Source organism: Dermacentor albipictus, chromosome 8 (genome assembly GCF_038994185.2).
Source record: "Dermacentor albipictus isolate Rhodes 1998 colony chromosome 8, USDA_Dalb.pri_finalv2, whole genome shotgun sequence".
Classification (NCBI taxonomy): Eukaryota; Metazoa; Arthropoda; class Arachnida; order Ixodida; family Ixodidae; genus Dermacentor; species Dermacentor albipictus.
In genome coordinates, this window is record NC_091828.1 from 66,569,227 (window position 1) to 66,592,889 (window position 23,663).

The window sequence follows — 23,663 nt, forward strand, 5'->3', positions numbered from 1 at the left end:
GGGGTTTTACGTGCCAAAACCACTTTCTGATTATGAGGCACGCCGTAGTGGGGGACTCCGGAAATTTCGACCTCCTGGGGTTCTTTAACGTGCACCTAAATCTAAGTACACGGGTGTTTTCGCATTTCGCCCCCATCGAAATGCGGCCGCCATGGCCGGGATTCGATCCCGCGACCTCGCGCTCAGCAGCCTAACACCATAGCCACTTAGCAACCACGGCGGGTATTCATGAGCCGTAAATCTCTTCCACTACCCTCCGCAGCACTTGACGTGACCGGCGGCTGCAGCAATATATACTTTTTCAATCCCCTCTGTGCGCCTATTACGTTGCTCGTTGGTGAATGCCTTGGCTTCGTGGAACTCCTCGACTCTTCTTCTTTGGTTGACGTCCCCAGAGACTCTTTTGATGTCGACTCAGGCCAGTTATCTTCAATTTCCGCGCTTGAGGAGACGTCCAGGGATGCATTCTCGAGTGCCATCGCCGATACCCTCACACCTGCCGAACACGCCGACCTTCTTGATCTCCTGCACCACTTTAGAAGTTCATTCGACGTTTCACAACCTCATTTGGGCCGCACGCCTGAAGTGCAGCACTACATTGACACCGGTTCACATCAGCCGTTACGTCAGCGACCGTACCGTGTCTCTGCCGAAGAGCATCGTGTCATTACCACCCAAGTCGAAGATATGCTGCGCCGTGACGTTATTCAACGTTCGCACAGTCTCTGGGCATTTCCTGTCGTTCTCGTTCGCAAGAAGGATGGGTCTATTCGCTTTTGCGTCGACTACCGTCAGCTAAATAAGGTAACGCGCAAAGACGTCTATCCTTTGCCGCGCATCGACGACGCCCTCGACAGTCTTCAGGGAGCAGAATTCTTCTAGCCCCTTGACTTGCGTTCAGGGTACTGGCATGTACCGATGGCTGCAGCCGATCGCCAGAAAACCGCATTCATTACGCCTGACGGCTTATATGAATTTAACGTAATGCCGTTCGGGTTTTGTAACGCCCCTGCCACCTTTGAACGACTCATGGAGAACACGCTGCGCGGCCTCATGTGGTCCATATGTCTGTTTACCTCGATGATGTCGTGGTTTGCTCGCCCGATTTTCCGACTCATCTGCTCCGCCTCAGACTTGTTTTGACCTGTCTAACGAACGCTGGCCTCCAACTCAACCTCAAGAAGTGCCGTTTCGCCACGCGAGAGCTCACCATTTTAGGCCACGTTGTGTCCAATCACGGCGTTCTACGCGATCCTGCAAAACTTCGAGCAGTCGCTGAGTTTCCGAAGCCCCACACCATCAAAGAACTTCGAAGTTTTGTGGGCCGGTGCTCATATTTCCGGCGCTTTGTTCGCAATTTCGCATCGATCATGGCGCCATTGACTCAGCTTCTGCGCGGTGACACCACCCTCTCCTACTGGCCTCCGCATGTGACTCCGCCTTTGCTAGGCTAAGCCGTCTTCTCACCCTCCCCCCCCCCCCCAACTATTCTTTGCCATTTCGACCCGTCAGCTGCAACAGAGGTACACACAGATGCCAACGGGGTCGGTCTCGGCGCCGTCATCGCCCAACGAAAGCCCGGCCACCCCGAATACGTGTCGCCTATGCGTGTCGCACGCTCACGAAGCCTGAGGCCAATTACAGCGTGACCGAAAAAGAGTGCTTGGCCTTAATATGGGCACTTGGCAAGTTCGGACCATACCTGTACGGGCGCGCATTCGACTTGGTCCCAGATCACCACGCGCTTTGTTGGCTTGCCAACTTGAAAGATCCCACTGGCCACCTAACCTGTTGGGCATTACGCATCCAGGAGTACGATATATTTATTTATTTATTTATATATGTATATGTATGTATATATATATTTATGTATATATGCGTCGTATACCGCAGTGGGCGAACACACTCCGACGCAGACGCTCTGTCTCGTTCACCGTTACCTCTAGACTCGGCCTGCGGAACAACTTCCGCACACTCCATGTCATCTCTCGACATGGACTCCTTTGCCACCGCACAACGTCGTGACCCATGGATGGCTTCTCTTTTCGATTATTTATCTGGATTATCGACTATCCCTGTAGCCCGAGCCTCCGACGCCAAGCAGGTAATTTTGCCACTCGTGACCAGCTGCTCTACCGACGCAATTACTCTCCTGAAGGCCGTCGGGGGCTTCTGGGGATTCCGCGCAGCTTAAGGTCACAAATATGTGCTGCTTTCCACAACGATCCACAGTGTGGCCACGCTGGAGTCTTCTAGAGGTACGAACGAATTCGCCACCCCTACTACTGGCGTGGCATGTACAATTTTGCACAAAAGTTTGTTCGGTGCTGTCTTGACTGTCAACGCCGCAAATCACCGCCTTTACGCCTGTCTGGTGCCTTGCAGTCGCTCCTGTGCCCTGCCACACCCTTCGATCGCGTCGGCATCGACCCATACGGCCCGCTTCCTATGACACCAGACGGCAATCGGTGGATCGTAGTTGCTGTTGACCATTTGACACGCTACGCCGAAACTGCTGCTTTACCAAGTGCTACAGCGCGGGATGTAGCCTTTTTCGTCCTACATCGCTTCGTGCTTCGACATGGCGCACCTGGAGAACTTCTCAGTGATCGAGGTCGCGCCTTCCTCTCCGCAGTCGTCGAAAGTTTGCTCTCGGAATGCCGTATTATTCATCGGACAAGCACGGCATACCATCCCCAGACTAACGGGCTCACAGAGCGATTTAACCACACACTTGGTGACATGCTGTCGATGTACGTGGCATCTGATCATGGTAACTGGGACCGCATCCTTCCATTCATCACGTTCGCGTACAACACCGCGATCCAGGCCACTACGGGATTTTCACCTTTCTTCCTCCTGTATGGCAGCGAGCCTACGCATACCATCGACACGCTTCTTCCATACCGTTCTGACGTCTCCGAGTCTCTACCTGTGTCGGACGTCGCCCGACAAGCCGAAGAATGCCGCCAGCTAGCGCGCTCCTTTACGGCAGAGCAACAGCAGCGCCAGAAAGAAAACCGCACCGACACGCTTCCAAACACCACCTACGCTCCAGGCGTTCTGTACCCCAAAATGTCAGTTTTGCGGAGGCGAACACCCGACCGGAGACCGAACGTTTAAGGCGAAATACAAGATCCCCTATGTAGTGCGCAAACGACAATGGGAGCACCCACAGGCCGAACGCCAGGTGCTGTCGGAGGGCGATTTCCCGCCACTCGACAAGCTTCCAGCTGCGCGAAAGTCAAGGACCGCATTGGAAAACCGCGCGCCCAAATCCAGAGACAGCAGTTGCTGCAAGAGAAGCCTCAGCAGGAAAACGTCACCATCACGTGAGCGAGTGAGCTGGGTCGACGCAGCGAAAGGAAACAACATAAGGAACGCGCAGAAAATCACCGAAACCACGAAGAAAGAAGATATTAATAAGGTCCGGGAGGCAAATGAGCTCCTAAGAGAAGAAAACGCGCCGTTGCGAGCGACCATCAACAACCTCAGGAAAGAGATCGCCGAGATCCGTCAGTTGCTGCTATGCAACAACGAGCCTCTACAGAGACCCACGCCAAGCACAAGCAAGGCCGAGGAAACGACAACGAACATCCAGGAGAAAGCCATAGAGGAACCGGCACCAAGAAGCGAGTCATCGAGGCCACGCGCACGCAAACAGAAAACGATCGCATCGATAGCCTCGAAGTGAAATTCGAAGCGACATTCAGCAAACTCGAACAGCTAATCACGACAAACATCGCAGCAGTGACAGCACTGAAACAAACAATGGAGACCTACCAAGCCGAGAACACGAACAGATTCGCCTACATCGAAAGGACCCTACAGCCGATGGTAAGCCACCCGACGTTTGCGCCCCTCTTCGCGCATCATCCACCCAACCAGGGAGCCCCGTAGACGCCGACGCAATCATGGCCGCCAACGCAACACCAGCAGCAGCAAGTGTAGCCGCGTGGCAGTGGAACTGTCGCGGCTTCGCAATGAAGAAGGCTGTCATCCAACAGCACATCGTACATACCGCGCGCAAACCACTACTACAAGAAACACTCACCGACGCACCGTCCCTTCTCGGCTGCAGAGTGCACAAGGGACCGCCCGATGGCAGAGGCCTGTGCACCGTGGTCAGGAAGGGACTCACGTTCGTCGAACATGAGCTGCACAGCAATATCAAGATTGAGCACACACTCACCGAAATCATCCCGGGCATGAAGAGAAAAGGAAGCATATTTCTGCTCAACGTCTACAGCAACCCATCGCAGAGAAAACAGATATTCAAGACATTTCTGCACAGAGCCAGCAACGCAGCGGGTCGCAACACGTTGATCGCGTGCGGAGAGTTCAACACGATGAACCCTGCCTGGGGCTACAACAAGTACACAGCAAAGGGCCGCGACCTGTACCAAGACGCCACGGAACTCGACTTCACCCTCATCACGGGCCCGACACATCCGACGAGAATTGGTAACTCCGTGTCCCGGGACACCACTCCGGACCTCACGTTCGTCAAGAACGACATCCGGGGCGCGATCACCTGGAGAAACACGGGGACCGACCTAGTTAGCGACCACACCATCGTTGAAGTTGGCATACCGGAACACGACACCAGCATCAAAACACACAGATGGTTAGACTGGGATGCATTTCGAGACGCCAGAAGCCAGAAGAGCGACGGTGACGACGAGATCAAAGACATCTACTCGTGGACGGCCGAAATCACCAAGAGCGCGACGCGACTAAAGAGATTCAAACGGGCGCGGAGGTAGACAAAGTAGACAGCCGGCTTGCGCATCTCATCGAAGCCAAACAGTCGATACTCAATCGCTGGAAGAAACAAGGTCTTAACCGCAGACTGAGAAAGAAGGTGGCGGAGCTGAACCGAGCGATCGAGGATCACTGCCGCGCTCTCTGCACGCAACAGTGGAACGAGATCTGCAACGCGGCAGACGGGCAGATGCACAGCGGGAAGACGTGGAACCTGCTGCGGCACCTGCTCGACGAAACCAAAACCAAGACTCGCCAGGCACATACATCAGGCGGTCTCAGCACACGGCGTCGGTGAAGTCACCAGGCGCATAAACCACAAATACCTGCCGACTACACTTACCGAACAGCACGCGCCGTACAGCGGCCTGCCTAACGCGAAGCTCGATCGTGACATCGACGTCGAGGAGGTACGTGCGCCCGTGCACGACCTCAACAGCCGGTCGGCAGCCGGCCCGGACCTCGTCACGAACAAGGCGCTCAAGAACCTCGACGACGGCTCGATTTAAAAGCTCGCAAAATGCTACAAGTGCTGGAGAGCGGCGCGCTGCCAAAGCTGTGGAAGACAGCCAAGACAATTCTGATCCCCAAGCCGGGGAAGCTGCCGGACACGGATAACCTCCGGCCCATCTCGCTCACGTCCTACGTGCGCGAAGTGCTGGGGCACGTCCTCCTCAACAGGTGGCAAGACTACCTGGAAGGAGAAGGGCTGTACCCGGCCACTTTGATCGGCTTCACACAGCACCTCAGCACGCAGGACGCGATGCTGCACCTCAAGTACGAAATCATTGATGATGGCGGCAGCACCCGCGACAACAAAGCAATCCTAGGGCTGGACCTGCAGAGCGCCTTCGATACGGTGAAACACTCGACGATTCTGTCCCAAGTCTCTAAGCTCAACATCGGCGAAAGATCCTGCAACTATATCAAGGACATCCTCAGGGACAGGACCGTCGAGCTACGAGCAGGCGACCAACAGACTCAAGAGAAGAAGCTCGGGAGCACCGGCACACCGCAGGGATCGGTCATTTCGCCGATGCTGTTCAACCTGGTAATGATCGGAGTGGCCGAGAAGCTCGGGCACATCGAAGACGTCAGGCACACCATCTACGTGGACGATATCACGCTATGGGTGACCGGTGGCAGCGACGCCCACATCGAGGATGCGCTGCAAGCCGCTGTCGACACAATAGAAGATCAGCTGGAAGGCACCGGACTGAGATGTTCGCCGAGCAAATCGGAACTTCTCATAATCCCACCTACCAAAAACAGCAGAAGCAAGACCAGACAACGCGAAAACGAAAAAATCAGAATCGTCACCAAATCCGGCAACGTGATCCCTGAGGTGGGCAAAATTAGGATCCTAGGCATAGTCATCGAAAAGCACGGAAGAAACGGCGAAACTATCACCCGTCTCAGGGAAAAAGCAGCCAGCGCGATTCGACTCTAAAACGAGTCACTTCCCAAAAGACCGGCATGAGAGAGGAGAGCCTACTTAGGCTCGTCTAATCCTTCGTCATCAGCCACGTCGCGTACGTTGCAGCCTACCACAGATGGCTGCAGCACGAACGAAACAAAATCAACGTGCTCATCAGAAGAGCGTACAAGACGGCACTGGCCCTGTTCGAGTCCACGAGCACGAACCGCTTGTTACAACTCGGATTACACAATACGCTCGAAGAAATAGCCGAAGCGCAACGGACTTCTCAACTGGAGCAGCTGTCCATGACCAAAGCCGGGAAAGATACTGGACGATCTGGGAATTAGACGCTCGAACGAGGTGGAGATGAAGCTCCCCGTCCCCGAAGAGGTCCGACCCCAGACCAGAATCGACCCTATACCGAAGAACATGAATCCTGAGTTCAACAAGGGAAGAAGAGCGGCGAGGGCCAAGGCTCTCATTGACCAGCATGCCAACGACGAACACGCGCGGTACGTGGACGCGGCCGAATACCAACGGAACGCTTTCGCAGCGGTCGTCATAGAGGCGTCGACCGGCGCCACGAGGACGGCAGTGAGCGTGAGAAGCGCCGGAGCGGAACAAGCGGAGGAGGTAGCCATCGCCCTGGCCATCACCGACGGAGACTGCCACACGGTGCTGAGCGACTCAAGACAGGCGGTGCGAAACTTCGCCAAAGGCGAAATCAGCAGAGAGGCTGAGCGCGTACTGCGAGCGGTCAAACTAAAGGAACGAAAAGTACGACTCAAGTGGGTCCCGGCGCACGCGGGCGACGCATCGGGACGCAATGAGAACCATAATGAGACGGCACACGCCGCGAAGCGAGCGCTAACCAACCGCGCCCCAGCGACAGACCGTCCGACGTGGTTCGGAACCAAGGACCGCATGACAGATTACAGTGAAATCATGAAGGCCTACCGCCTGGCTCGCAGGACTCTCCCACCCTCGCACCCGAGACTGAGTCGAGCGGAGGCGGTAGTACTGAGACAGCTCCAGACCGGATCGCTACCGAGCTCGAGACTGATGAATCGTATGTACCCCAAGACATATCCAACAGATATGTGCAGAGTCTGCCGGAGGGAGACTGCAGACTACTCGCACGTCTTGTGCGACTGCGTCAGATATCCAGAAGATTCAAAATCAAGAACACTCCCACCGCGGCTCGAGGCCGCCGCGAAGAGCTATGACCGAGACGATCAGCTCTGGGCCATCCAGCAGGTCCTCGAGGCACTCGAAAGGCAGGGACCCAGCGAGCCGGCAACGGCAAGCGGAGACCCGCGCCGAGTAACGGCGACTTCGAGGATGACGTGGGCCCTCGTCGGGGCGCATAAATAACGTTTTCTTCAATCCAATCCAATCCAATTGTGTGGTTGTCTGTCTCTTTCCAGACTCCGGGGCTTTCCTCGAAACTCGTCCCAAAATTCGAAGGGCCTTACCGAGTATTGGAGCAAATATCTCCGGTAAATTTTCTAATTGAAACACTGTCACCACCTGAAGACTTGCGCCGTCGTGGGCGCCACATTGTCCACGTCTCGCGTCTCAAGCTCTACCGCGACCCTCTGCCTCCTGATTCTTAAGGCACCAGGATGGCTCTTTTTGTCCGGCTTGATATTGTGAAGAAGAAGACGCGCCTCGCGGCACAGCCGCATCGCCAACGCGGGGCTCGGCTCCGCTGGCGCTGTTGATTACTGTCGCCTTTTTGGACAGTGCTTCGGGCTGTCTCGCCGTTCCCGGTCGCTGCACTTTTGCATTAGGAGCCACCAATAAACCTCTTTTCAATACATATAAAAAAGGGAGGGAACCAGAATTTCTTAGCCGTGGTCGTGAAAAGAGAGCGAGTGATCTTTTCCTTTTCCGTACTCAGAAAGCCGACACATACTAGACAAGATCTTCAGTTTCATTCTAATCACCCCACCTGCAAGAAGAATTTTGTAGTCCGAAGCGTAGCCAAGACAGCCGAAACAATCTGCACCTCGAGAAGGAAGAGAATGCAGAAATTTGTGACATTAGGAGGAATGGTTATACAAAGGCATTTATTAACCGTGCCCTCTGAATACGGAAGAGAAGGAAAGGAAGAATGTGGCTACCGTCCCACCCAGGCATGGTACAGTGTCTCTAAGCCATGTGGTCGAAGCACCAGCGAGACCACATAGCTTGCCCCTCGCCTGTGTGGTGCGAGGGGCAGGCGTTGACGTCCCTCGCAAGCCTCTCTTTATGGTTGGTAGCGTCCTCGCTAGTCCAAAATACCTCGTTCCTGTCGAGAAGTCGAAGGCCATTGTATACCAGCTTACTTGCACCGGGTGCCCTACGTCGTATATTGGGCCCAGTCTAAAAAGTACGACCAATCAATCCCCTACCAAAAACATGGGGGTAAGCGAAGCTTGCCTGGCGTACACCTCTCCTTTGTCAGGCTAATTAACCCACAGGTAACGGCACTGGATTGCTTCGGCCTCCAGCTCCCTCAGCTCGGTATCTCCTTACTGTCGCATTACATGTGCTCGGGTGGCTGTAACGGCTGGATGAGCGCGCCGACCGCGAGCCCTTTCATGGGCTAGGTCTGGCCGCCGCTCGTCAAACGCTGCCTATTTCTCGGGGGAAAGCACAACGCGTGGCTGTAGCATCCGTTTTCTGAGACATAACTGAACGGAAACGAAGCCGGCGCAGCGTCAGCGAAACTCTTTCCTGCCCTTCCCCTCCCCGGATGAAGCGAAGCGGCTCTTTTTGCTCGCGCGCGTGGCGGTAGCGCGTGCCCAGACAGCTGTAATTCTTGCTAGTCACTCACGTTCCGGTGCCGGCACAGCTGTCAACTTTTGAAACCACCCTTCCTCACACCTTCTCGGGTCTGGGAGCAACTGCATTTTTGCATGAGCCCGTCAACATCACCTACGAGGAGTCAATAGAAGCTCCGCTTGAAAACTTCCTCAAAAGAATTCGTGAACAAAAGAGTTATCTATGCCACATAAACAGAAAACGCGGTGCTGGGGCAAAACACTGTGACGTTTTTGACCACCGCATTAGCCATTTTGGAGAGAAAAAGCAGCCACCGGCGGAGGTGCCTTTTGGAATCCTGGCAGATCCTGGAGACGCCTGCTAACATCAATTGTTCCTGAGGAACACTTTCCGCTGTTTGCGCTCAAGGTATACGAAAAGTCTATGCGTGCCTGTCAAAGCACCACAAACGCATATCAGCCTAGCTGCGCCTCACGCCACTTAAGCACTGAAGGAGCCGGTCGGGTGCGGGAACGTAGGCGTCTTAAAACAAATGTTCGTTAGCTTTGCGTCCCTACAATTGACTTCTGAATCAGCCAGATATCTGCCGAACGCTCACCTATAAGCCTAAGCCTTGATCGGCGGTTTCTCGGTGCGGCCACTAGGTGGTGCGCGAATAACTGGAGTCGCGAATAGCAGTAGCAGAAAGGCTATTCAAATCCCTTAACTTTCTAACGAAGACTGAAGGCTGATTTGCCGTAGTACAGGCTAGAAGGAGGTACACGACTTTGTCGAGGCTGGTGCGTTCGGCGTGGTGGAAGGCTGGTATAATGTTGGAAGCCCGGCGAGACCCGTTAAAGGATTTCTGGTGTAGAGAAAGACGGGACGCTTTACGGCGAAGCGTGTGATTAGGAAGGTTATCTAGCGACCTAACGCCCGTCGCACTAAAGGTGAAGCAATAATCCGAGAAGATAAATTGTGAAACGCGTTTTCAAGAAATTTTAGCCTAATTATATGACTACCTTGACCAGGATCCCCGATTGCACATGCGTGCTTGATTTTAGGCTAAATGAAAGTGTAGTAAGATAAATTTTTGACAGAAGCATATGCTAGTCGAACATTGTGGCACAGCTAACCAAGCGGGATAAACGAAAGTGGACGTGGAGGAGGCCGAATGGCGAGACTAGAAATAAAATATACTTCATACTATGCGCTAACCCTGGCATCGTACAAGATGTGGACGTGCTCCGCAAGGTGTGCGGCAGTGACCATAGCATGGTAAGAGCTCGAATTAGCCTGGACTTCAGGAGGACCGGAAGAAACTGCTACATAAGAAGCCGATGAGTGAGTTAGCGGTAAGAGGGAAAATAGAGGAATCACGTATCAAGCTACAGAACAGGTATTCGGCTTTAACTCAGGATGAGGACCTTAGTGATGAAGCAATAGTGTGCAATAGGAGTGTGCAGTAGAAGTCGATGGTAACTTCGTTAGACAGGATACCGGTAAGCTATCGCAGGAGACGAAAGATCTGATGAAGAAACGGTAATGTATGAAAGTGTCTAACCCTACAGCTAGAATAGAACTGGCACAACTTTCCAAGTTAATCAACAAGCTTAAGATAGTTGACACAAGGACGTATATTATTTATAGAATTGAGCATGCTCACAAGAACAGAGGATGCCTAAGAGCAGTGAAGAATAAACTAGGAATAGGCAAGAATCAGATGTATGCGCTAAGAGACAAAGCCGGCAATGTCATTACTAATATGGATAATATAGTTCAAGTGGCTGAGAAGTTCTATAGAGATTTATACAGGAAGCTAATTCTAATAAGCAAAAGTTTTCTTTCATTCCTTATCCACTTTATAGATGAGAGTAAATAGTGAAAATGAAGAGACCGACTCATTTCTGAATAGTCTCAAGAATTTCGGTTAATGTTTGCTTGTTGGGGTCCAAAGTGAGCACAAGTGCTCGAGTTTAGGCCTCACTAGGGTTTTGTAAAGTAGAAGTTTGACGGTAACGGTAGCAGAGGAGAAGTTGCTGCAAAGGAAAGCAAGCATGCGGTTAGCCCCCTTATTATTATAGTTTGCATGAAAAGTCCTGGAAATAATGATGGACGTAGTAGCTAAAGCCTTAGCCTTAAGTTAATGAGACAAATTCTGAAGAATGTTTCGATTTAGCGAGGGCACACTTGGTCAGCGACAAAAGCATGCTGGCGGCAAGTGGCCAGGTTGGCAACGGCTGCACGCTTCCTGAGTCAACCATGACTTGGAAAGCGCGTCAGACTTTTTTATACACTGTCGAGTAAACGGAAGACGTGATAACAGCTGGTCGGAGCCGTAAGCTGGAAAACGTTGCATATGAAACAAAATAAAGGAGATATGCTTCGTTGATTTCTTCGGCTCTGAACCACTTACTGGGACAACAGCATTCTCCTTCAGCGCAATTATATTGCCTGCTTTTTCCTCAAATAATTGCGGTCTCCCACTGTGGCGGACACGGTGTAAGGTTATTTCGGAGTATTCTTTGTCCAAAGGCTAGTGATAAGAGAAACTGCAGGCAACAATGCCCTGGAGAGATAACAGGCAATAAAGCGTGTTGTCCCTTGTGTGAATATATAGTATGTTGCATTATTTTTACGTCGGTAATGCTTCAAAATGTGCTTTGTTTGTCACCATGCTTAAGCGCAAGTAGCAAATAATTATGGAAAAACGATCAGCCACTCAAAGAATGGGAATGGTCAAACTCCCACCATGGTGAGGACTTAAGTAGAGTTGGACAATGGGTATGCCACTCTCCGGAATGAAGTGGAGATGGAATTGAGGGATCCATGAGAGAGAAACGTTGCTGATACACACATTCAGAAATTGTGGTACACTTGTAGATGCCGCAGTCGCTGACGACGCCGAGCAGTGTCTGTGTCCTTTCCCTTAGCAAACAAAACCGTGTTGTTGCTCGACAAACTTGGTTTAACCCCGTTCAACCACGGCAATTTTTTAAGTCTGGTCGCACAAATAGCTTGCATGTGGTCGGAAATCAAATCCACGATTTCCTGTTCTCCCACAATTACATAGGTACTGAGTCATTGAGGCGCCTCTAGCAGCCATTCAAGAAAACTTCAGTGAAATCTATTTATCCTGCCAACAAATATTATTGGCTCCCCCAAATGCTTTTTTATCATGCGGTAAGGCAACGCTCTTCTACGAATGCACTGAAGCTCAAGCTGCGAGTAGCCACTCGAAGCTTCAGCTTTACTGTATTACTTGTAGTCCCATTGGCCACCTTTATATCTCTGCCTGAATGAAAAATTGCTCAACATCACTTCTTTTGTGGACAACAGTGCTAACACCAGTGCTACACCCTTTTTCTTTTTTGGTCTTTGTATAGCTACTATAACGGCGTCATGCCTGGAATCATCCTGCGAGATCATGAATTCATAAAGCGTATATTCATCCAAGACTTCCAGTATTTCACAGGACGACAGGTGAGATATGGTTTACACTAAACATTGGAAAATGACCTTCGGCATGGAAATTCTCCCTAAAGAAAAGCTTCTCTGCATATCACCTTTTTCAACTGAATCAGCTATACGCAGTAGTACCGCGCTGAATGTTAGAGAGCTCCAGCTCCTCCCTAAATTTATCATGGTGTACAGATAGCGGCTTCCCAGAGCCTTGAACGGTAGTAGGAACGTTGAGTGCGGCACCTTGTGAGGCTTTGTTTCAAAATTCTTCAGGCTGCCAGTATGGACTTGTGGTCCAGCACAATGCGTTGGCGGGCTAGTTGGTGCGAATCCATGAATACTTTGTTTAGCGCGCTTGTCCTGGTCTTCTTTCTTGTGTCTGTCGTTTTGCGCTAAAGAAAGTTTTCATGGACTTGTGGCCCAAAGTAAAAATGATCTTGTATGCCGGCATGTACATCACTGTACCATTCTCAACGCCAGATTAGAATTCTCCAGCCATCGACGCTATGCGGAAAACGTCAGCAAGACATTGGGCACAAGGCAATTGTTGCTAGTGTCTTTATAGGCTCAATCCCCATATAACAATTCAAACGCCGTGTGACATCGAGTGTAGCCATGCAAGCCTTCTCCACAGCCGTAGACTAGGTGTTCCGTTTACAAGACAATATTTGTCAGGTTGTGATACATGTGATGCACTTGAGACAGTTGAGCACGTGCTTGTTTGCCTATCCCGAATAAGAACCACAAAATTTCGCACCTTCTGTGGGATCATTCAATAGGCGACCTTTCAGTGAGCGTATAACTCGGCCCATGGCCCGCCATTATGTCAACGATCCAGCCAACCAGGCGCTGTTGCGATGTCTGTGTACATATGCCTGTATTCGAAACAGAGAACGCACCCTTTGGATACAAACGTACATGGTTCTGTAATGGAACGCTACTATACCTATGCTCGCTATCACTCCTCAAACACGCTTCGTTTTGAGCTTTTTTCCTACGATGTGAGCCAATTTCCAGGCTTAACGATGTCATCCCAGGCCAACCTCTCTGCGTTTCCTCAAAAATATTCCTCTCTCTCTCATTTTGTTTGCACTGGTTCCACTTGCTTTTACACTTTCTATCGGTATTTCTGACCAATTAACTTTAAAACTGATTCCTTCTCGCATTCCTTTTTTTTGCAGGTCATGGCTTATGTGTCCAAAAACCTCGCCGTCAACGAAGTGCGAATTAGCAGAGTGAGTGGCGACGATTGGCGCTACTTGAAGAAAATCATCCTTCCCGCCTTCAAGACGGGCAATATCAAAAAGGCAGGTGAAATTGCATTTTCAAGTGAAACCTCTTGTGCAGTCCGAGTCACCTTTTCCTATGTATCTGGCCTCTAACGCCGAACGCGTTTACCTACGTTTAGTGGTATGGTGGCGACATCTAGTAAAGGCGCAGTGAAATAGTCTATTACTGCACCATTTCAAAGCGTGCAGCTTCGTACAATAATTCTGAGGAGGAAGTGTGGTGCTACTACGAATGGGAGTTGCAAGCGGCGTGGTTCAGCCAGCATTGAACGATGGTTAGGACAAGGATGTACCTGGGCTTCGTTCTTCTCCCTTCAAGCGGTTTTATGACTTCATAAACTCATCGTTCACGACAAAGCACCATGTTATATATAAGTAAATAAAGAATATGAAAATTGTCTGATGAGGCAGGATTCGAACCCAGCATCTCCGCCACAGACGCCCGATATTGAATCCATTACACCATCGCAGCATGCATAGGAAATCTGCATAGAAGGCCCTTACAAATTTTTCGCGTGCAAGCCAGTGCTTTGAGATTGGGGGCGCAGCTTGCATTTAGCCACCTCGATAGGCTAAACCGCTGCAATTAGTAACTATAACGCGCGTTTACAGAATCTTTCGCATTTATAAGAGTATATATTAGTTTGAAATTAGGCAAGCCAACAGGAACATCTTATTCCACAAAACGCAGATCCGACAAATTCACGTACTGACCTCCATTCCCACGGCGGATCAACGCTCTCAGTGCCACAGTTCCCTCTCGTAACTATCGTGAGAAACTCTGCGGCGCCAGTGCTGCAAATGCCACCTCATTCGTGAGACACATCAACTGTCTTCGAAAAATCTACAGTACATACATCTTCTTGCAATAAATGCGCACCCTCGCTTGCCTTAGCAGGCGTAGAAGACAGAATCGCTTCGGTTCTCTTCCATCTGCATGCCGGTTCGATGTCCAGATTGAAGGAGCTGCTCGTTTCTGCTGAGCTTACAAACTGTGATCGCAAATGGTCTGAAGCAGAGCATCTTCGTCTTGTCGCCAAGACCGCCGAAGCTAGAGCCCCTCACTTAGAGTATATTAGGGTAGCGACCAGGGAACGATGGGCCGCCCAAACGAAGCGACGCGGGAAGGTCACCTTGAATCAGAGCTGGACCCTTCGCTGCTCAGTGACGGGAGGCGGCGAAGGCAGCTCACGCCGTTGCTCGCCCGTGCGCCTCCAGTAATCTTCGAAAAAAATTTCGTCAAGGACTCCTATGACAGCTGTTGTAGAGAGTGCGATCACCTTTGATTTGCCTCAGCCGTACTACACCGCGTCTCAGTGAGGTATACGTCTACGGCCCAAGGTATTTTTCGTGTCGTGGTGGTAAGCAAAAAACTTCCCATACGTGGGCCGATCCCGGAGATAGTGTAATACCTTCTCAACCTTCGGTTGAGGTGAAGCGGGTGTTAAGCACTCCCCATACGTGAGCCTATCCCAGAGATAGCGCAGTGCCGGGCAGACCCGCGGCTGTGGTGAAGCACGCGTTAAACACTCCCCATATGTGGGCCGATTCCGAAGATAGCTCAATGCTGGGCCCATCCGCCACGGAGGTGGATCCATTGAGCGACCCACATACACAGTTTCGCTGGTCATCCTTCTTCACATAGAGGGAGAGCACTGAAGTTTTTTATTTACACCGTGCAAACCACACTTCATATACACACACACATGGTTCAATACCCAGTGAAACCAAGAATTTATTTATTTGTTCGTTCAGTTATTGGTGCATGAGTCAATTGGGTCTAACGTCACAAAGAACTACAGGGTCGGAAAACAAGATAAGGCATATCGGCAGGCAGCCTACTAATTTCCGCCATTTGAGGTTGCTTACGAATTTGGCGTGATTAACATTATTTGTTTGATTTTCTGTGACCAGCATTTAGCGTACGTATTTGTGTGAACTGACTTTATTTTTCAGTGCGTCTTGCATTGTGTATGCGTCCCTTTGGACTTTGTTCAGTGCCGGTTCATTCATTATTGCTTTGGTATGTGGCAGTACAACGCCAAAAGCAATAGCCGGCGTCACTTACAGTTCCGAACTTCTAAATAAAATGTACAGAAATATACAATAGTTAAAGACTCATTTAGCAAAGTATAGTGTTGATCTACTTGGTGCTCAGCGGTCAATGTTCGTGGGGCAACCGTTTAGTGTAAGAGGTTTTAGTTTGTGTCCTAGTATGCCTTATAGGCTGTGCGCTAAAGCTGCGCTTTGGTCGAACAACTGCATTCCCCAAGTTGGAGATAATATTGATAGAAAGCCCAGTAGCAAGCTCTACTTTCATATACTGCTGCCAGGAACTAGTATAATTTCTCAGTCCGCTCCACAAACAAAATATTCGTTTAACAGCCGCTCAACGCGGCATAGATGCAACATCAGCTACATAGCCAGGTGGTTCGCAGATGAGGGACCATACAGCGTAAACATATTTGAATCTGTTTTTATTCCAATCTCCTTAGGTCAAATTTACGTGACCGCCGACGCAAAGATCGTGGGATAGCCCGCAGAATTGTTTGAGCCACCCCATCAAACACTTTCCTTATTTATGAGAGGTAACCTTTGTTTGCTTTCAAATCGAAAGGCATTGTTGACCATCACAAGTTTTTCGTATCTAACAGGCTTACAAGAGGTGAGCAGCCCGCTGGAGTGAACTGGGTTTCAGTGGAGCCGAGCTATGACGCAGTGAAAGCAGATAACGAGACCAGGGTGGCGCTGGCGTCTGCAGATGGTCTGCTCTACCTTGCTTTGCTTGCGGGGGCGGGTCGAAAATGGCGTTCGCGTGCAACGGAGGGTGAAAAATGCCGCTAAAACAAACAATAGTTAACAGAGTCATGTCTTATACATGCCGCAAGTGCGCGACAACGCTATATTTCCAAGGAAAATGATTAACATACGGAAATAAACGAATTATCTGTTGCAGCTCCCAATAGGCAGCGCCAGAGCAATCAGTAGGTAGACATCCTATATCGCTTTCGGAATGGGGAATCCTTCGCCTATTCTGTAAAAAATTTTTTCTTGTTCGGCACATTAGTGTATCTTAAATGCGTACACGTCACATTGACGTCATATGTTTTCGGGGGCTTGTGGCGTAACAAGACAGACAGCGAAGTAGGCACAGCCCGAAAACATACTGACCAATCGCGTTAGGCTATTGGTGAGGAAGTCTTAGCATCTGAAATAATTTTGAAAAAATTTTTTTTATCTAATCATACACGATCAGTGCGTATAAGTGAAACGAGAAACAGAATTTTCGCGGTTCTCGCAACTTCGCATAAAAGAAAAACAAAGTGGGGGTTGCCCGAACAATTTTTTTTACTAATCCGGGTCTACTGATTGTAGAAAGAAAAACGAACAGTTTGGAATTGATTCACGCTAAAGCACCCTCAAGGGCCTTCTCTACCGATGGTGCCATTGTTCACCTGGGCTCGTGGCTCTCAATGTCAGGCTACGCGTTGCAAATGTGGTTCGCAACAAAATCGTTGTACTGACGGCTTCATTTATGCACCTGAACAACAGCTTCCAGATGAGCATGGCTCCAGCAGCTTGGACCGCTCTCTCCCTCCATCTAGAAAAAGAAACTGCGTTTTTAAGCAATTCAATACGCAGTTAATTATATTTCCTCACCAGTCATAAACGTAAAGCCGACGATCTCTACGAATAACAAGCAGCAGCGAGCACGCAGCTGTAACATGAACCATTCGTTAGAACCAATCAGCGAATGAGTTTTCTTTCTACTGCGCCTAATGGGTCCTCTTCGTTTTTGTTCTCCTCTCGTTTGGCCACACCTTACATTCTGTCTGCACTACAAAGACAATAAAACAGAAAAAAAAGGATATAAATTCGCGCATAGCAGCAAGTAAAATGCTTTCCTTTCCATTTCTTAATCCCTACCTTGAGCAGGTTTGTGCACTCTCAAGCATATGGCCCACTCCAATATATGCCGCATATTCCTTAGCACATGATGGATCGCCACTCTATGTGACGAAGGCAGCCTTTACCTAAGCAACGTGATCAGCATCTTCCTATCACCTACGGAGGGATCACTGGTGGCTCGCACCTTTCCAAATGTTATTTGTTATTTAGTTCGCACAACGCCACGGGCCGACGACTGCCATGCATTGCGAGTAACGTTTTTGTTTGAACCTTCTTTGGAGGAGTTGGGGATATCAACGTTTGTTGTGCGGTTGAAAACATCCTACAAGCACATAAACTACCATTGGCTCACCGCCATCTGATGTTGCCACTAAACGGCTATTATTTATAGCCGATAGCATGCATATTCTCCAGGCCTTTACACATATGGAAATACTTCTGCAAAGCAAAACATTGGCTGCTGAGCTTAAGAACCGATACATGCACCTAGCAGCCGATCAGCATCAATAAATGCAGGATACCCTGTAGCGCTGTCAGTTCGCGTCGTACGACACAATCTTTACGGATATTCGGAAGGACAGACGTACTCGGCAGAGTGCCTGTAGCACGTGTTCCGGATGGAGTTCATTCTCAATACATAAGAGGAACTCCCATCCAACGCTTTCCACATTCAGTTAGGTACAGGTAGGTCTCTGGTGTCGTTGCGTTTACCTACAAGCCTGGGAGAGGCTCTGACTTTTTGGTGCCATTATTCGATAAATTGCCATCCGTTGTGCAGGCTATCACGAATTATGAGACAGGCCGCCATATTACATATTTTAAGTAGATGAGCAGCGATAGATTGCTAGCCAAAAAAAAAGGAAATATATGTCAAGCACAATGCCCCAATTCTCGCTAAAGGTTTCAAAAGCATTGCCTTTCGTTTCAGGGTATATTTGCTAACGTGGCATTGGATATGGCAAATTGTCGACATGTTGTTTTAACTGCTATAGCACATGAGCTTGTTTGCGTACACCGGCCCTATCATTTTGATAATTCAAACATATTGACCAATGGCTGCGCTGCGTACCAAGCTCTTTTCGGTTTAGCTTTTTCCTTTATTCTCGTTTACACAGTGCCCTGGCTTTACTGGTATTGACTACACAGTTCTACTGGTAGTCTACACTGTGGTCGGACATTGACTTGCTTAACAAAAATCGCGTTCTCTCAGATTGCATTGAGTGCAGGCTATGGTTTACATGGGATGTTTTCTTCCATGTATCTTGTTCCTTTCTGCCTTTGCTCTTCCTTTTTGTGTGTTTTTGCTTGTGTGTTTGTTTTGTGCCTATAGGTGGCCTATTATTTCAGGCTGGCATGATTATTAAGTGAAGACCGTGTGTCACGTTCCTACTGTGTTCTAGGCCGTTCCGCTGATGAAAGAATGCGTCGAAGATTGTTTCCGGGCGATGGACCGCAAGCTCGCATGCTCAGATGGCTGCATCGAGGTGTTCGAGCCATTCTGCGTCATGGCCACTGACTTCGGTCTGCAGTTCTTCGCCGGCGCTCGCACGGACATCCAGCGGGACGACGCGTCTTCGCTGGCTCTGTGCAAGGCCGCGCGCCAAAGTGTAGGCCAGTTCGGAGGCACCTGGCTTTTTTTTCTCAGTGAGTGGTTTAATAGAGGAGTCCATATAAGCCACGTTATGTCTTCCGGAGACTCATAAGATGGAAATCTTTCTAATATATGTTTGGCCTAACAGCAGAAATAAGACAAAATAGTGACGAGATAACAACCAGACAAAATAAAATTGTGCGAATCAACGGCGCCTAAAGACGCATTGGTTTATGACGGATGTTCTACAGGAGGGCAGCGGTTTAAGTTAAACAAGGTTGGATTATTTATCGTGTGCAGCAAAAATGGTACTTACTCATTTCTCTAAGCTACTTTACAATGTAGTTCCCCGGAAGGACGCGAAAGCGTGACGACAATGGTGTGACGAAAGTCAGGTGACCACTCTTCACCACTCTTCAATCAATCTCTTTCGCACTGTCTTGGAGCATAGTGTATTTGCCACTCGGTTTGTGCTGCTCTTCATTCAACCTTTTTGTGCCAATTTGCGTCCCTGAGTGTGTGCCAATGGACGCCAATCTCTGTAATTGCCTTATTACCACTGAGAATATTGCGCTCGTTAATGAAAATATATTCTTTTAATTTATGCAATCATCAGTGCAGTTGAACCCGCGCCGAGCGTGCACCTTCTGGCGACGCTGACAGATGGCACCGCGTGTTGCAGTGTCGAGCAGCATGCAGTAGCAACAGCAGAGTGGGAGAGGAGCGCACCTCAATTTTGAAAAGCCGATCTTGCGGTTTCACATTTCGCTTAGTCGCATGCACCATCGCGAAAGTTTTCAATTTTATTTCGGGTGCGAGTACAATAGAACCCACTTTACTGTCAAGGACAGCGGACCGACAGTTTAGAAAACTGAACCAAAATGCACTTGGTACGCGTCACTTTTCGATGAACTGCTGTCAAGCCAACGCTTTGAGGAGCTGCGCCATGGATGCACATGGGCACGGGCCGCTCTTCACAGAACCTCACGCCAACTCGATTCACTGAACATGTGCCCTCGTGCGTGCGAACAGAGAAGGAACCAGCAGCGTTTGCCCTTCAGCGACGTGCCACGCATCTAGGATGCCATCTCCGGACTCCTCAATAGCACTAATAAATGGCGCACATGGCTCACAAGGAATCCAGAGAGAGGAGTCGAGCTGCACTACACCTCTCGTACATAAGGCGTCTCCGCAGTGGCCATACGCTGTGTCGCGATATTGCTTCAGTACCAAGCGCAATACTGTCGACAGTCGTCGTGAGAGGGATTTTGGCAAATCGTTTTACCTTGATTCAATAGTATAGACGACTCATGATATGAAAGATTTACCTGGAAACGTAAATGTCGCACTTCTCTTTCACTTTCACTGACACCAAAAACCAGCAAATCGTCCGCTATGCATTGCACAACTTTGAGCCCTTGGAGGGCTGTTTGAAGTCTTTTCAGAAAAATTTCGCTACTCACTTCAAAGCGAATGGGAGGCGGAGCTATTTAAAACGTGCCATTGGTGTCTGTAATGTAGTTAGGATACTATAGTCTACATCCAGGATGCATTGCCAGTATCTGTGCGTAGGACAAACTTTGAGATGATCTTGGCCTTTGCAACCTCTGGCAAAACGTCATTAGGACATGTAGCGCGTGTCATTCGCTTTCCAGAGCGTTGTTCAGGGCTGGTGGTTCAATGCATATCCTCATTTCACCGTTTCTTTTTTTTTGTCGCGGCGATCATTGAGCTGAGCCATGTAGTAGGTTCTCTGACAATCTCAATCATTTCATGTTGCTCCATGTGTCTGGGTGTTTTTTTTTTAGTTGTACCTCGATGCTGACAAGGATTGACAGGGATGCTGCCAGGGATGACAGGGATGATGGCAGGAAGCTTCTGACTGGTTTCAGGCAAACTGATGGTTTGACTACAAGATGTACTTCCCAGGCAGCGAGCATAAGAACTATTCAAGGAGAGCTATGTACTTGTGGAAAATGCGATTAGTCGAGCCTTTTGTGTGTTCCTCCCAGACGCTGGCAATTATAGCTCACCGTAATGTTTCCCATGGCCTCAGCTGTCTGCCATACGATAAGTGGCGTGAGGTCATCTCCTACAACGAGGAACGCCGCAGCATGCTCGTGCCCATCTGGAGCGATCATACTCAAGTTTGTATTGCCTATCGGTGTCACTTTTGTACCGTTCCACATGCGCAGACTTGTTGATGCCTTCTTTATCTGATGTGATGTGGCACTCTTCTGCATGATGACGTTAACACTAGTTCCGCTGTTAACCTAAAATCACTTTCCTTCCAATGACATCTAACGCCATAGACAACGGGTTTTCTCTGCCATCTCGAACCATAAGCATAGCATCAGAGTAATCATTTTGAGGTTTCAAGCTGGTGACAGTCTTACTGCTCCTGCACACTTGCGAAGGCGTTGAGCTTTTTGCAGTTGTTACATGTTTGCTTCCCCGCAGGACATGTGTTGCTTGAGGTTTCGTGACTTCGTCCACAGTAACTGCTTATTCACAGCGCTCTCCTCGCTGTTTTGGGTGCGTGCGGCTGCCTATTTGCCAACCTTCAGCTGTTGCTTTGTTGTTTCGTGCGCGAGGCACACTTTGATAACTTCCTCTACCAAGGGGTCTTTCAGCTTCAAAATGTCAGCACGAGCTCTTTCTTCTTTTCTTCCGTAGACAATCTGGTCACGCATCACCTTCTCCTTTACCACCCGAAGTGGCATTCTCTAATCTTTAACTTCAAATCCTTCGCGAAAATGGCCAAGCTTTCATCGGAAAGTTGTACTCGGGTGCGGAAGACGTAACGAGAGTAGGCTTTGTTTTCCTTTGGCTAGAAATTCGCGTCAAAGAATTCTACCACGTTCCTGAAGTCAAACTCTCGGGGCAGTTGCACCAGAGATGGTTCTTTGAAGTTGAGTGCGTTGTACCTATCAAGAAGATGTGATCCTCCGATCGTCAGAAGAAGAGTGACGTGGCTTCCCGAGGATGCGTCAGCGAGATCAGTCGCTTTCAGGTATAGCATGTAGGCTTGTCTGAGCACAGAGGGTAAACATCCTTTCTTTTAATCTTGTTAAGGCGGCGATAATCGACACAAAATTGAACGCCTCCATTTTTTTTCTACCCCAGAGCCACACATCACAATCAAGGGCATTAGGAAAGTCGAATAACAGTGCCCTGTTGCTCGTCATTAACATGTTCCGTGATAAATCGTCGATGTTCTGCGAAAACGGGATGTGTAGGCTGTCGCGAGACGGCGTATTATCCGGCGTTTACGGTATGACATGCACTTCTCGTCTGACCCAAGGATGGTTAGTTTAGTCGAAGAATAAATGAAGATGTTAAGGAGCGTAGGATGTTGGATGCGATGGGATTATGACGGAGTCGAAAATAGCTGAAGGCGGCGTTTATGAAACAAGTTACGGCGGCAAGATGCGAACGGGGGGCGCCATTGTAAACTTCGAGTTCTTTATTACACGTGACGCCTCAAACAAATCCTAGGGTCTCACCACTCATTACGGTCACCGGGTGCAGGTGCGGATTACGTGTGAGCATCCAGGCAGATCCAAACGTAACGGTAAACACGGCTAACTGGAGAAATAAGTCCTTGCCATGAGGAAGCCCATGAAATGTCGTAAACACAAGAGTTGACTCTGGTGCGGCAACAAGGGACAAGGCCGCAGGCACTGGCATCTCCAGAGGTACGTCAACATCAGCGTCAATGAAGATTGGATAACCACAGTTGTCGGCGCCGGCCGATAGTGAGTTGCATAATAGCGAAAGGGCAACTTGCTAGTGACAACAACTGATGATGGCACTATGACACAAGAGGAATTCCCATCCGCGGATGAGATCTCGAAGTTGGCAACACGAAAAAAATCGATGATGTACAAAACAGTTTGGATGAGGACACGGTCAGTGTACACAGCAGTAGGATAAATACATTGCGCGGTAGGAGTGAAAGCTGTCACGTCAGAGAGAGAGGCAGTGACGGTTTTAGCTTACCGCAAAGATTTTCACGGAGGATCCAAACGGGGGCCCCATTACCGACAAGCACTTGTGCGGCTGCTCCCTCAACATGCGCGTCAATGATATTCTGAGGAAAAAATTGAAGTCTATAGAAGTTTGACGCGCTTGCAGTTCTTACCTGCGGGACTACGCTAATAAGGTTGCCTCGTCCGTAGGCGGTCGACGATGCACAGGTAAGAGTGACTGTCGACGTGGGCAAGGCGAATGGCAGCTCTCTGAGTTGTGGTTAGGATTAACGTTTTGTGATGGTCAGTTTGTGATGAGCTTTGTAATGTACTGTTTTCAGTGAAATAAATAAGGACGATTGATTGATTGATTAATTGATTGATTGATTGATTGATTGATTGATTGATTGATTGATTGATTGATTGATTGATTGATTGATTGATTGATTGATTGATTGATTGATTGATTGAGCATCTACGCACCGAGACTGAGTGACATGTTACGGCGC

At 49.4% G+C, this 23,663-nt stretch overlaps 1 protein-coding gene across 1 annotated transcript in view; it reads left to right on the forward strand.

Annotated features, from left to right (window-relative positions):
• Positions 1-23,663, forward strand: part of LOC135914268 (cytochrome P450 3A13-like) — an 81,309-nt gene that overhangs the window by 27,471 nt on the left and 30,175 nt on the right. Inside the window, exons 4-6 of the mRNA XM_065447045.2 lie at positions 12,319-12,415; positions 13,576-13,701; positions 18,993-19,236. Of these exons, the coding sequence (XP_065303117.2) occupies positions 12,319-12,415; positions 13,576-13,701; positions 18,993-19,236 (467 nt within the window). The remainder of the gene's footprint in view (positions 1-12,318; positions 12,416-13,575; positions 13,702-18,992; positions 19,237-23,663) is intronic.